At 36.0% G+C, this 11,352-nt stretch overlaps 1 protein-coding gene across 3 annotated transcripts in view; it reads left to right on the forward strand.

Annotated features, from left to right (window-relative positions):
- Nucleotides 1-11,118, forward strand: part of SHOC2 (SHOC2 leucine rich repeat scaffold protein) — a 115,891-nt gene extending 104,773 nt beyond the window's left edge. For all 3 annotated transcript variants that reach the window (XM_006156861.3, XM_006156859.3, XM_006156860.3), the window contains exons 6-9: nt 2,418-2,540; nt 5,538-5,675; nt 7,194-7,311; nt 9,048-11,118. In XM_006156861.3, the coding sequence (XP_006156923.1) occupies nt 2,418-2,540; nt 5,538-5,675; nt 7,194-7,311; nt 9,048-9,256 (588 nt within the window). In that variant the 3' untranslated portion in view covers nt 9,257-11,118. The remainder of the gene's footprint in view (nt 1-2,417; nt 2,541-5,537; nt 5,676-7,193; nt 7,312-9,047) is intronic.
- The last annotated feature ends 234 nt before the right edge of the window (nt 11,119-11,352 follow it).

Below are 11,352 nucleotides of genomic sequence, written 5' to 3' on the forward strand. Positions count from 1 at the left end.
ACTTCACATTTTAACCCTGCGGAGTCCTTACCAGATACCTGTATTAAACTGAGGATCTAAGAGTTGTCTTGTTCAGCTCCACCGTGGCTTCTGCAGCCTTGCTAGTCATTGCTTATCTTCAGGCACCTTGCAAAGAACTGAAATTAGTCATTCCACTCCATTTTCTTAGAAGAGAAACCCCTTAATGCTGTGACTAATTCCCTGATGTAATCAGATCTCTTCTGAGTCAAAACAGTGAATTAACCTGCTTTTACTTCTGTATGTACACTTAATAATAAATATCATAGCATTACTTTTTAACTGCTAATTTTGCCATTAATCTAATCCTAAATATCTGTTCAAAAGGTCTAATTCCTAGGTTAAACAAAGAAAGTTTATGTTGCAAAGGCACATAGTATGATTAAAAATGAGTATTATGTAGATTAATTGCCTGAAGGCAGGTGTCCTTATTAGACCAAGGAGGGAAAAGCACTTTCAACAGAGAGTGGTCACATAGCAATCCCTTTTCCTCCATTTTTTAAAAAAATTCTACTAGTGGGAGTTTGAGGGGCTTGTATACATTTGCCTTTTTGAAGTGGCATGCAGGAGCTAGGATTTGACCCACAGTTGGGTTTCTCTAAATAGGGCCCTGAACAACTGCTCTAAATGCAGTCAATTTATGTTATACATTTAAACTTGTGCATTTTCCACTGTAAGAAACTAGTGAGTTAACAGGAATGTATTTACAAATATGTGGACTTTTAAATAGGCCACTAAATTGCCATAAAGTTGTATTTTTGAAGACTAATTTAATTAATATGTAGCCTTTTAAATCCAGCATGTATCTTAAATTATTACTGATTCAGAGTGGAGCCCATTAATGAAGGCAAATAAAGCATTTCCAACACTTGTAGATATCACTCATATATTGCTGAACAAGAAACAATCCAGTTTGACTTGTAGGAATATTTTAAACCATTTTAATAAATCTTTTATCTAGCTTTCTTTTTGCTTTGGGCAGACTAGTAAACAAAGGAAAAACTTTGGTAGAACTTTCTCTGTCATTTAGACTTATCATTTATCTTTTATAGAGTCTTAAAAGAGAAAATTAAATCTTTTCGAAGCTTCTCCATCTCAGTGGGCTTCTCTGGATGGACCTAATTTGGGAGCCATCAGTTTTTATTACGTTTTTTAAGAAGCAATTTTGTTTATATATAATGTTCTTCATCATGGCCATCGTAATTTTAAATCATATTAGTAAGCTCTCTCCACTTTTGTAAATATTATAGCTTCCAGGAAGTACTTTGATCTTTAGAATTAGGAATTCTGTTTTTAAGTAAATTTTGAGCCTGTTTGAGCTAAGAAAAACCTAAGTGGGAAATAATTTATTCTGGCTTTGGCTCTGAGCTCTCTTTGAACAATTGAGCCAATGGCCTTTCTCTATCTAAGCATGGGAAAAAAAAAAAAAAGATGATGATGAACATAAAAATCATGCTCAAAAATTTTTTTTTAACCTAAAATTTTATTGCATCATCATAGTAATAGCTACTTACTGCTAGCTTCTGTCTGACCCAGCCAGACAACTGGATTCAATCCAGTTAACTATCTAATCCAGTCCAATCCAGGACCCCAGTTCCCTTTCTGTTGCAACTCGAATCCTAGTTTGGACCAAAATTTGCTCATGTAAAACTCAGAGAACTCTAAACACAAGTTTCCTATGATCCCCACTTGCCACAAGAGAGAAATGGATAACGAAGGGTCCTGTTTGATTGGTTGTAACCTAGCAAAAAAGAGCCCCCCCCCCCAAAAAAATAATGAGGTCACAGCTTGTTTACGGAAACCAAGCAGGAGTACAGAGACTTTTTTCCATATTTTTAAACTGTGCATTATGGTGAAATTTGAAAATCATTATATTTATCATTAATATCTTTAAAATTTCTCTTTTTAAAAAATTGTCAGAGTATATGTGCTTTCTATAGAGTGAAATAGGGGAAGTACTTCCCAGTGAAGAGTGGTCACACACAACTCCTTCTCCATTTCTTCATCCTGTTAGATTTTGGGCATACATGCACACTCACCCACCATGGTTTTCAAGCTGCCGCTGGAACTGGGATTTATACTCTGGGTGGATATGTGGGATCAGGCTTTAAGCTTGAGGCCATGGACAGACCCTCAGCTATTTCTCTGTTTAATGTATTTTTCTCTTTCCATAACAATAATCACATAGGGAACAAACTTGCAGTTTATTTCTAAAAGCGTAATTACTGTAGAAAAACTTGTGGAGGCTCAGAGTTTTGGGGTGTGTGTGTGTCTGTATTTGGGTATCAAAAAAGAGAATAACGTTTTCTATTGTTTAAGAATTCTCTTTTCCAAAGGCAGGTATTTATGGAGCTTTATTTTGTGGTTCTACCTTGAATACTTCCTTTTGTCTCTGCCAGGACAATCAGTTAACTTCACTTCCTTTGGACTTTGGAACTTGGACCAGTATGGTAGAATTGAATTTAGCTACTAATCAGCTCACAAAGATCCCTGAGGATGTATCTGGTCTCATTTCTCTCGAGGTGAGTTTTAACAAATTTAGAACTCCTCAAACCCGTTCATAATGATCTCATTAACAAAGTTTCAAATAAAATAAGTAATTTCTGTTTGGGCGAAGATCATGATTAGGAATGTTAGAGTTCTCTTAAACATATAACCCTACCAGGATGATAAAGTACTGACTGAATTAATTAGTCTAGGCTCAGTGCTTCTGAATTACTCTTGTCAACTAAAAGTTCTTGGATTTAAGGACTATGAAATATCTTTGGAAGAAAAGGTCTCTATGGGACCAGCAGTTGGTGTAATGGCTATGTCGCTGGACTCCCCTGTAGTCAACCACAGTTCAAGTCCCAGACCCAGTGGCTTAAACTCACGCTGGGCACGTGTGCATGCGTGCCCAAGATCCCAAGAGGAGAATGGAGGAAAAGGGATTGCAGCGTGGCCATCCTCCCTCGGGAGTGATTTCTCCCTTTCTGTCTCTGTCTTTCTGGTGAGCGTACACACCCTACAGCAAAAACTTCTCCCCCCTACCAAAAAAAAAAAAAAAAAGTCTCTAAAACTTATCATCTCTTACAACTTTTTTTTCCCAGTTCTGTGTAAGAACTACACAATTATTTACAAGAATTATGGATTAATAAGACTGACATTTAGAACCCTTTATCATATGACTGACCTACTTTTCTAATTACCCATGTAGTGTTTTATTTATTTATTTGGAGAGGTTTTTTGCTATAGGGTACATGCACTCGCCAGAAAGACAGAGAGAGGTAGAGAGACAGAAAGCGAGAAATTACCCCCTGGGGGAGATGGCCACACCACAACCCTTTCTCCTCCACTTTCCTCTTGGGATCTTGGGCATGTGCACACACATGCCCGGCATGAGTTTAAGCCAGTGGGTGCAGGACTTGAACCACGGTCTACTACATGAGAGTCCAGCAACATAGCCATTACACCGACTGTGGTTCCAGTATTTTATTTTCTAGTTAAATAGATTGTTTTCTTTGTTGGGAAGGTGAGATATATTTTTACCTCTATATTTAGTCCTGTTATACTCACTATCTACAGTGCCCTTTTTTCATCTTAATTTTTCCTTTTAAAATTATTTTCCACAATTAAAGATTTTTCTTTACCTTCTCAGTTGATTTCTTCTGACTCTTTAGTCCCTAGAGTTTACTTCTTTTTGATGAAAAAGCTTGCTAATAGTAAATACATTTTCCATTAGGGATTTTGCCTTAGGGCAGGTATGCTCGTCAGAGAGAGACAGAGACAGACAGAGACAGTGAGAGGGAAAGTGAGAAACCACTCTCCAGGGGGATGGCCATGCCGCAATCCCTTCTCCTCCACTCTCCTCTTGGGATCTTGGGCACGTATGCACACGCACCTGGGGTGATTTTGAACCCACCAAGTCCAGGACTCGAACTACAGTCAGCCATGTGGGCATCCAGTGACGTAAACTCTACACCATCCTCTGGTCTCTGTAAATACATTGTTTTACATTTTTTCTGCCATATCTATATATTTTTTAAAACTTCTTTATTGTTTTATTTAATAAGGTGAAATAGTATGGTGCACTAGTTAAAAGTATTGGCTTTGGGGACCAGCAGTTAACGTAATGGCTATGTCGCTGGACTTCCATGTAGTCGACTGCGGTTCGAGTCCCGGACCCGGTGGCTTAAAGTCATGCTAGGCGCTTGTGCGTGTGTGCCCAGGATCCCAAGAGGAGAATGGAGGAGAACTGATTGTGGCATGGCCATCCCCCCAGGGGGTGATTTCTTGCTTTCTGTCTCTCTGTCTCTCTTTCTGGTGAGCACACACACCCTATAGCAAAAACCTCTCCAAAAAAAAGAAAAGAAAAAAAGTATGGGCTTTGAAGTTGAACAAATCAGGATGCAATTCCAGTTTGATCTTGCTCTAGTTAGGGATTTAACTCACTCAAGCTTCAGTTTCCTAAGCTGTGAAGTGTCGATAATAGTACTTATTTAATAGGATTGTAATTACGATGAAATGTAACAGTGCACTTAATGCATTTAGTACAGTGCTCTGAAATAGTTAATTCAAGTGGTAGCTGTTATTATTTTCCTGATTGTGTTGTATATATTTATTTTGTGTGGTATTACTTTTGGAGAAATGAATGGATGTACAAAATTAACTTGAACCTTATACGGATCTTCCTATTTCCACTGTCCTCATACCCATTACTGTCTCCTCATGCTCCTGCTATTTTTTTATTACTTGAGAACAAGAACTAACTTCTTTGGCCTACCCCTCTTCCCCAGTATCTTAAAGAATTCCTTGCAATGTAATAAATACACAACACATAATAATTGTAGGGGATCGATATAGACAGTTTAGAGGTCATTTGTTACCTTCCATAAATGATGACTTACAGGGGGTCTTAAATAATCAGTTTTCTCTTAGATAGCCATTTATTTTATTTATTTTAATTTATTTTCTGTAGAGAGGTTTTTGCTATAGAGTATGTGTGCTTGCCAGAGACAGAGAGAAACAGAGACAGAAAGTGAGAAATCACCCCTGAGAGGGGATAGCCACACCACAGTTCCTTCTCCGTTCTCCTCTCGGGATTTTGGGCACGCACGCACACACATTCAAGAGTGACTTTTAAGCCGCTGGGTCCATGACTCAAACCGTGGTTGACTATGTGGGAGTCCAGTGATAAATCCATTCTGCCATCTGCTGGTCCCTAGATAGATATTTATAACTCCTTAGTATGAAAATCTCATTAACTGTATGAATCTTAGTACAAAATAGTTAATAATCTTTTTGGTAATTTAAATGACTTCTTTGATTTTATTAGTTTTAAGGTAATAAAAATCTCTATTTCTAATAATTATGGTGATTGTTTTACAATAGTAAGCTAAAGCCTTATATGTTATATGATTGAATATTACCTTTGACACTGTTTAGAAAATTAGCATTGATTAATAAATTTTAAGCAACATGATAATAGTATATAATTCCATTTCATGAGTTGCCAAATACTGTCAATAATTTCCATTTAGGTTCTCATATTATCAAACAATCTTCTAAAGAAGCTTCCTCATGGTCTTGGAAACCTTAGGAAGTTGAGAGAGTTGGATCTAGAAGAGAACAAATTGGAATCCTTACCAAATGAAATTGCATATCTTAAGGATTTACAGGTAAGACATTATTCTGATGATTTTGTAGTTGTTTGATTAAAGATTTAATTTAAAAATTATTTCCAGAGGGTACATGCACTCACAGAGATAGAGGCAGACAGGAAGAGTGAAAGCACCTACCTCTAGTGTGGCACCTCCCCCAACAGAGCATAGTCACCCTGCAATCCCTTCTCTTCCATTTCTCCATCCTGAGGGATGGCCACACCATCCCTCCATCCCAATGGATATCAGGATTTGGGGGTGCATGCACATATACCCATACCCAGTGTGTTTCTCATGCTACTGGGGCCAGATTTTGAACCATGGTCAGCCATGTGGGATCCAGCTCCCTTTAACTACTAGGCTAAGGGGTTGGTCCAAATAAAGATTTTTTTATTTGTTTTTATTTTTGCCATATGGTGCTTGTGCTCACCAGAGAGAGACAGAGAGAAAGAGAAATCACCCTACTCCCACTGGGAGTGATGGCCACGCCGCAATCTCTTCTCACAACAATCTTTTCTCCTCCGTTTTCGTCTTGGAATTTTGGTCACACACACACAAGCTCCGAGTGTGGTCTTCTTTCTTCTTTCTTCTTTCTTCCCTCTTCCCTCTTCCTTCTTCCCTCTTCCTTCTTCCTTCTTCCCTCTTTCCTCCTGCTTCCTTCTTCCTTCTTCCTTCTCTTTTTTCTTCTTCCTTCTTCATTTAATTTTATTTATTATTGTTATTTTCCAGTTTACTACAGGGCCGTCATGCTCACTAGGCAGAGAGGGAGAGAGAAGGAAAGTTAGAAAGCAAGCTGCCAAGTTCGGGACTTGAACTGTGGTTGGCCATGGGGGAGTACAGTGCCTAAAACACCACACCACATGCTGGCCCGTGTTTTTTCGTTTTGTTTTTAAAACAATTATTTTATTTAACTTCATCTTAATTTTGACCAGAGAGGGACAGGGTGAGAGAGAGAGAGGGAAAGTGAGAAAGCAAGCCGCCAGATCTGGGACTCAAACCACAGTTGGCCATGTGGAAATCCAGCGCCCTTAACCACCATGCCACCTGCTGGCCCCTGGCCCGTGTTATATAAGCCATTGAGTCCAACACTCAAACCTCTGAGTTGTGTATGTGGGATCCAGCACTGTAAGCACCATGCCACCTGCTGGCTATGATCTATTAAAATTTTCAGAATCCATTCAAATTGCACATTTTTCTTGAGGGCTTTGATCCAATTCTTGGACCAGATAGAGTTTTCTATTATAGCATTGGGACTGGGTTTTATGTTTATATAAATCTCTCTGCTTTTGTTTTCCTAACATATGATATATTTTAGAAGAAAAACCTGTAAATTATTAAAGGATTTTTATTCTGTTCAATATATTGGGTTATCAGAAAAGTCATGATGCATATTTTTCTCTGCAAAAATGAGTCATAACATTTCTGATAAGTGAATAATTTTTCTGTTAATTTGTTTTCTCACTCAGTAGATATATTAAGTCTGTATCAGTTATAGGAAATACATATGTAATGTTTTTTATTTTGTTAATTTTTTAGAAGTTGGTCTTGACAAACAACCAGTTGACGACTCTTCCCAGAGGCATTGGTCACCTTACAAATCTCACACATCTAGGCCTTGGAGAGAACCTACTTACTCATCTTCCTGAGGAAATTGGTATGAACCTTGTGGATGTTCGATCCTGTACTGATAATTTATTCTTGTGTGTTCAAGTACTATTTTTAGATAAATATGACAAATCTGTTTTTGTAAACTGAGATGGCATCAGGCTTAAGATTTTCCTGTCGAGCACAAATGATTGGTTGGTTTTGGCTAGGCTTGCTTATGAGTTGTTAGGATTAATATTGCCTTTGAGAATGTTTTAGAATACTTATATTTCCAGTAGGTTTTATATATAGCCTCAATTTGGAAGAGTTATTTTGTATTTCTTTAAAGTTTAAACATTACAGAGGCTTGAACTAAATTAACAGTGTATTGTATGCCCAAAACAGTTTTAATAGGGCTGTAGGACTGATAAAAACAACTAATATTTGGTAAGACTTCAGAATTTTCTAAGTATTTTCATATCCATTATTTGATGTTGTCAACATGACTGCCTTGGAATTTTGTCAGTGTACATTTGTAATATCATTTTAAAAAGAAAGCTAATTGATTGAGTCACATAGTAAATAAATAGTAATTCTTTATTAATAATTATTTGTATTATATTCTCCCATTTATAGTGTGCTATCCCAGAGACACTATAGTAATTAAGAATGGTTTTCGAGGGACCAGCAGTTAGAGTAATGACTATGTTGCTGGACTCCCATGCAGCCAACCGTGGTTCAAGTCCCGGACCCGGTGGCTTAAACTCACATTGGGTGCATGTGCATGTGTGCTCAAGATCCCGAGGGTAGAATGGAGGAAAAGGGATTGCGGTATGGCCATCTCCCCTGGGGGGGGTGACTTCTCGCTTTCTGTCTCTGTCTCTTTCTGTCTTTCTGGTGAACGCATGCGCCATACAGCAAAAAACCTCTCTTCCCCACCCCCCCAAAAAAAGAAAGAATGTTTTTTGAGATATTAGATGATTCCCTAATCCTTGGGCTTCTTACCTGTAAAGTAAGGATGATAATACTTTACTTCTCATCAGATTTTTCTGAAGATTACATATATTTTCATATAAAAATATTCATTACCTGCTAGCTATTATTTTAATTATTCTTCTAATAAATAACACTGTTGACTATTCCAATTTTGAAGTTTAAAAAATTGGAAACACGTGAGGCAACTTTATGCTTATATTTCTAGTATATTTCTCTGTTTGGCCTCATATAATTAATTGCTTGAAGCATTTGCTTAGAAAGTACAAGTATCCTGACTGTCTTAAAAAATTTTTTAAAGACTATATAAATTGGTTTTCGACTTACTGCCATATATATGATAACTCTCTTAATGAAAGATTTATACCAAGTAACAAAAGCTTTCCACATGAGAAATTTACTAATATAAGAAATTGCTACATTGTCTACAATAGAAACGTGATTATAAACACTGCATGTATAATAAATTTACCTCTGGAGTTTTAAAAAAATATATACATGAATATCAAACAGAATCTCAGGATATGGAGTGTATGTATTTTCAAAGAACTCTGTAAGCTTACAAACAAATTTGATTTAGTTCTTGTGAAGTGTGAACTGGATGGTCATCAGGATGTTTAAAAATCTTATCAGTTGATTTGAATATGTATAGAAGTTTGAGATCCATGGTTTAAGAGTTTTTACTAAGAAAACAGAGTAAGATAAAATATGTATTCAGTTACTGCCTAGGTTAGCTTCATGCCCAAAGTTTTTAAATAGTAACTTTAAAATAATAATAATAATAATAATAATTGATTTGGTTTTATTAAACAGGTACACTGGAGAACCTAGAAGAACTATATTTGAATGACAACCCCAATCTGCATAGCCTTCCCTTTGAGCTGGCTCTCTGCAGCAAGCTTTCAATCATGAGTATTGAGAACTGTCCACTCAGTCACCTTCCACCTCAGATCGTTGCTGGGGGACCTTCTTTCATCATTCAGTTCCTAAAGATGCAGGGTCCATATCGTGCCATGGTCTGATAAAAAATCTGCTGGTCTCACACACTGTTCAAATAGACTGCCATTAATGTTTCATACCTATATCTGTATCTATTTATGTAGATATTGATATATAAGGCAGATTTTAAAGACTGCATTATGTGTTTCTGCTAATAGAGGAATCATAGCCATTTAGTTTTTTTTTTTAATTTTGTACAAAAGGCTTATATAAGTTTTCTTGCTGAATTTGATGGATATTTTTCAGTCATGTAATCTGATATGCCAGTTTGCTTAAAATATTTGCCAACAAATTATGAAGTTATTAAAGAACAGAGGTAGTATAGTTATACTTTCTCTTAGAAAAAATAATGGGCAAACAAGTTTTTTTTTGCAACTTTTCATACACATTTTCCCCTTACCAGTTGTCAGATCTTTATAGTATCATAGGTCTTAAAGGCAGAATTTTTCTTTAACTTATTATGAGATTTGAAATTTAAATTTTTTAATATTGTTTACAGTCAGAGTAAATCACTGGATTTCTCCCCCCCCCTTTTTTTTGGTTTTGATTTGCTCTGTTTTAATCAGTCAAATCTAGAGTTTATATCCTCTGCTAAATCATTTGTGTCAGCTGATTTAAACATTGAGATCCTTGTTGAAACAACTGGCAAAGTAAAAAGATGCAGTCAGAAATCTAGAATTCCTTTTATTGTGCTTCTTTCATGAGTTGTAAAGCAAATGAATCTGGGTAGGGAGAGGGTATAAGACCTTTCTAGTGTAAATATCTTAAGTTTGGGGAAACAGGAACTTGCGGTGAAAAGGAATTTTTTCAAATCAGTGACAGATCCACAAAAACTAACAGCATAATTTGGCAAATGAATGAATGAATGAATAAATTACACATAAACACACACATTCTATATATGTATATACAATGCTATATAGATATGTATTTATTATATCATAAACTACAGTAGGTAACTTTAAGGATTTTTCCCTATCCTTGTACAATGATATGAATGTCTTTCTTTGAAAACTGCAATATATGTATGTTTCAAGGTTATTTAACAGTGTACTATGGTTTTATATCTTGACTTGCCTTGTATATCTTTCAATTCTGGAATATCTGCGTCTAAGCACAATATCTTCACACTGTGCTGTATTGCTGCTGAACTAAATGCACTTTTCCCCACATATGGGGCACTGGCTTCAAACAATTCAGTTCAGTACCATTACTTTTAATCTCATTTTTCTTTCTTGGTAGTTGTTAATATAGTTATGGAAAAGAGCACATTGCAAAGAAGCCATTGATAGTTCAGTGGAAGTTCTCTGTAAAATGTGCATGTGCTGTTTTTTGTTCTACCTTTTTAAAGACTAGCAGTATTGTAAATGTGTGCCCCTTACACAGTACTCTTATTTTTGGTAGTGTTGGTCTATGTCAGTTTAATTATTGAGGACACTCACAGAGTAAGTGCATTCTAGATATCCTAAAAAATACTTTCCATATGATGAGTAACTGTTATATATAATTACATATTGCTGCTTATGTTTTTATTTTCTTTTTCATTTAGTTGGGCATTGTGTTTTAAACAAAAACAATTTTTAAATTAAGGCTATGATTTCAAGATAGAAATTTAGGCTATTGTTTTGCTTTTCCTGGCACTCAAATTCAGTACTAGGTTTGAAGTAAAATCTTTGTTTTTAATTGGCAGTTTTATAAGGAGGAACTAAGAAATGGAAGGCAGGTGAAGATATAAAACCCTAGAATGCTTAAATGTGCTGTAAAACTATTGTAGATGTCACTGGATTTTACCAAGTAATAATCCTTTTTTTCTTTTTTTTCCCCTCTACTGTGGCTTTTCATTTAAAATTTTGTTTATAAAAGGAATTTGTTTATTACTGCTCTACCTAGAGCTTGTGTATGTGTGTTTTTTAAAATTTCATACCAAGTGTGTTTATAATTAAGATGACATAACTTGAACTTTAAAGGTAGTAATCTGTATTTTTTCTTAAAAAGTATAGTTTTTATTTCTTTTTTTAGATTTTTGCTATAGGGCACACACGCTCACCAGAGAGGTAGAGAGAGACAGAAAGTGAGAAATCACTTCCCAGAGGGAATGGCCCTACTTTAATCCCTTTTC

Source organism: Tupaia chinensis, unplaced genomic scaffold, assembly GCF_000334495.1.
Source record: "Tupaia chinensis unplaced genomic scaffold, TupChi_1.0 Scaffold000520_1, whole genome shotgun sequence".
Lineage (NCBI taxonomy): Eukaryota > Metazoa > Chordata > Mammalia > Scandentia > Tupaiidae > Tupaia > Tupaia belangeri.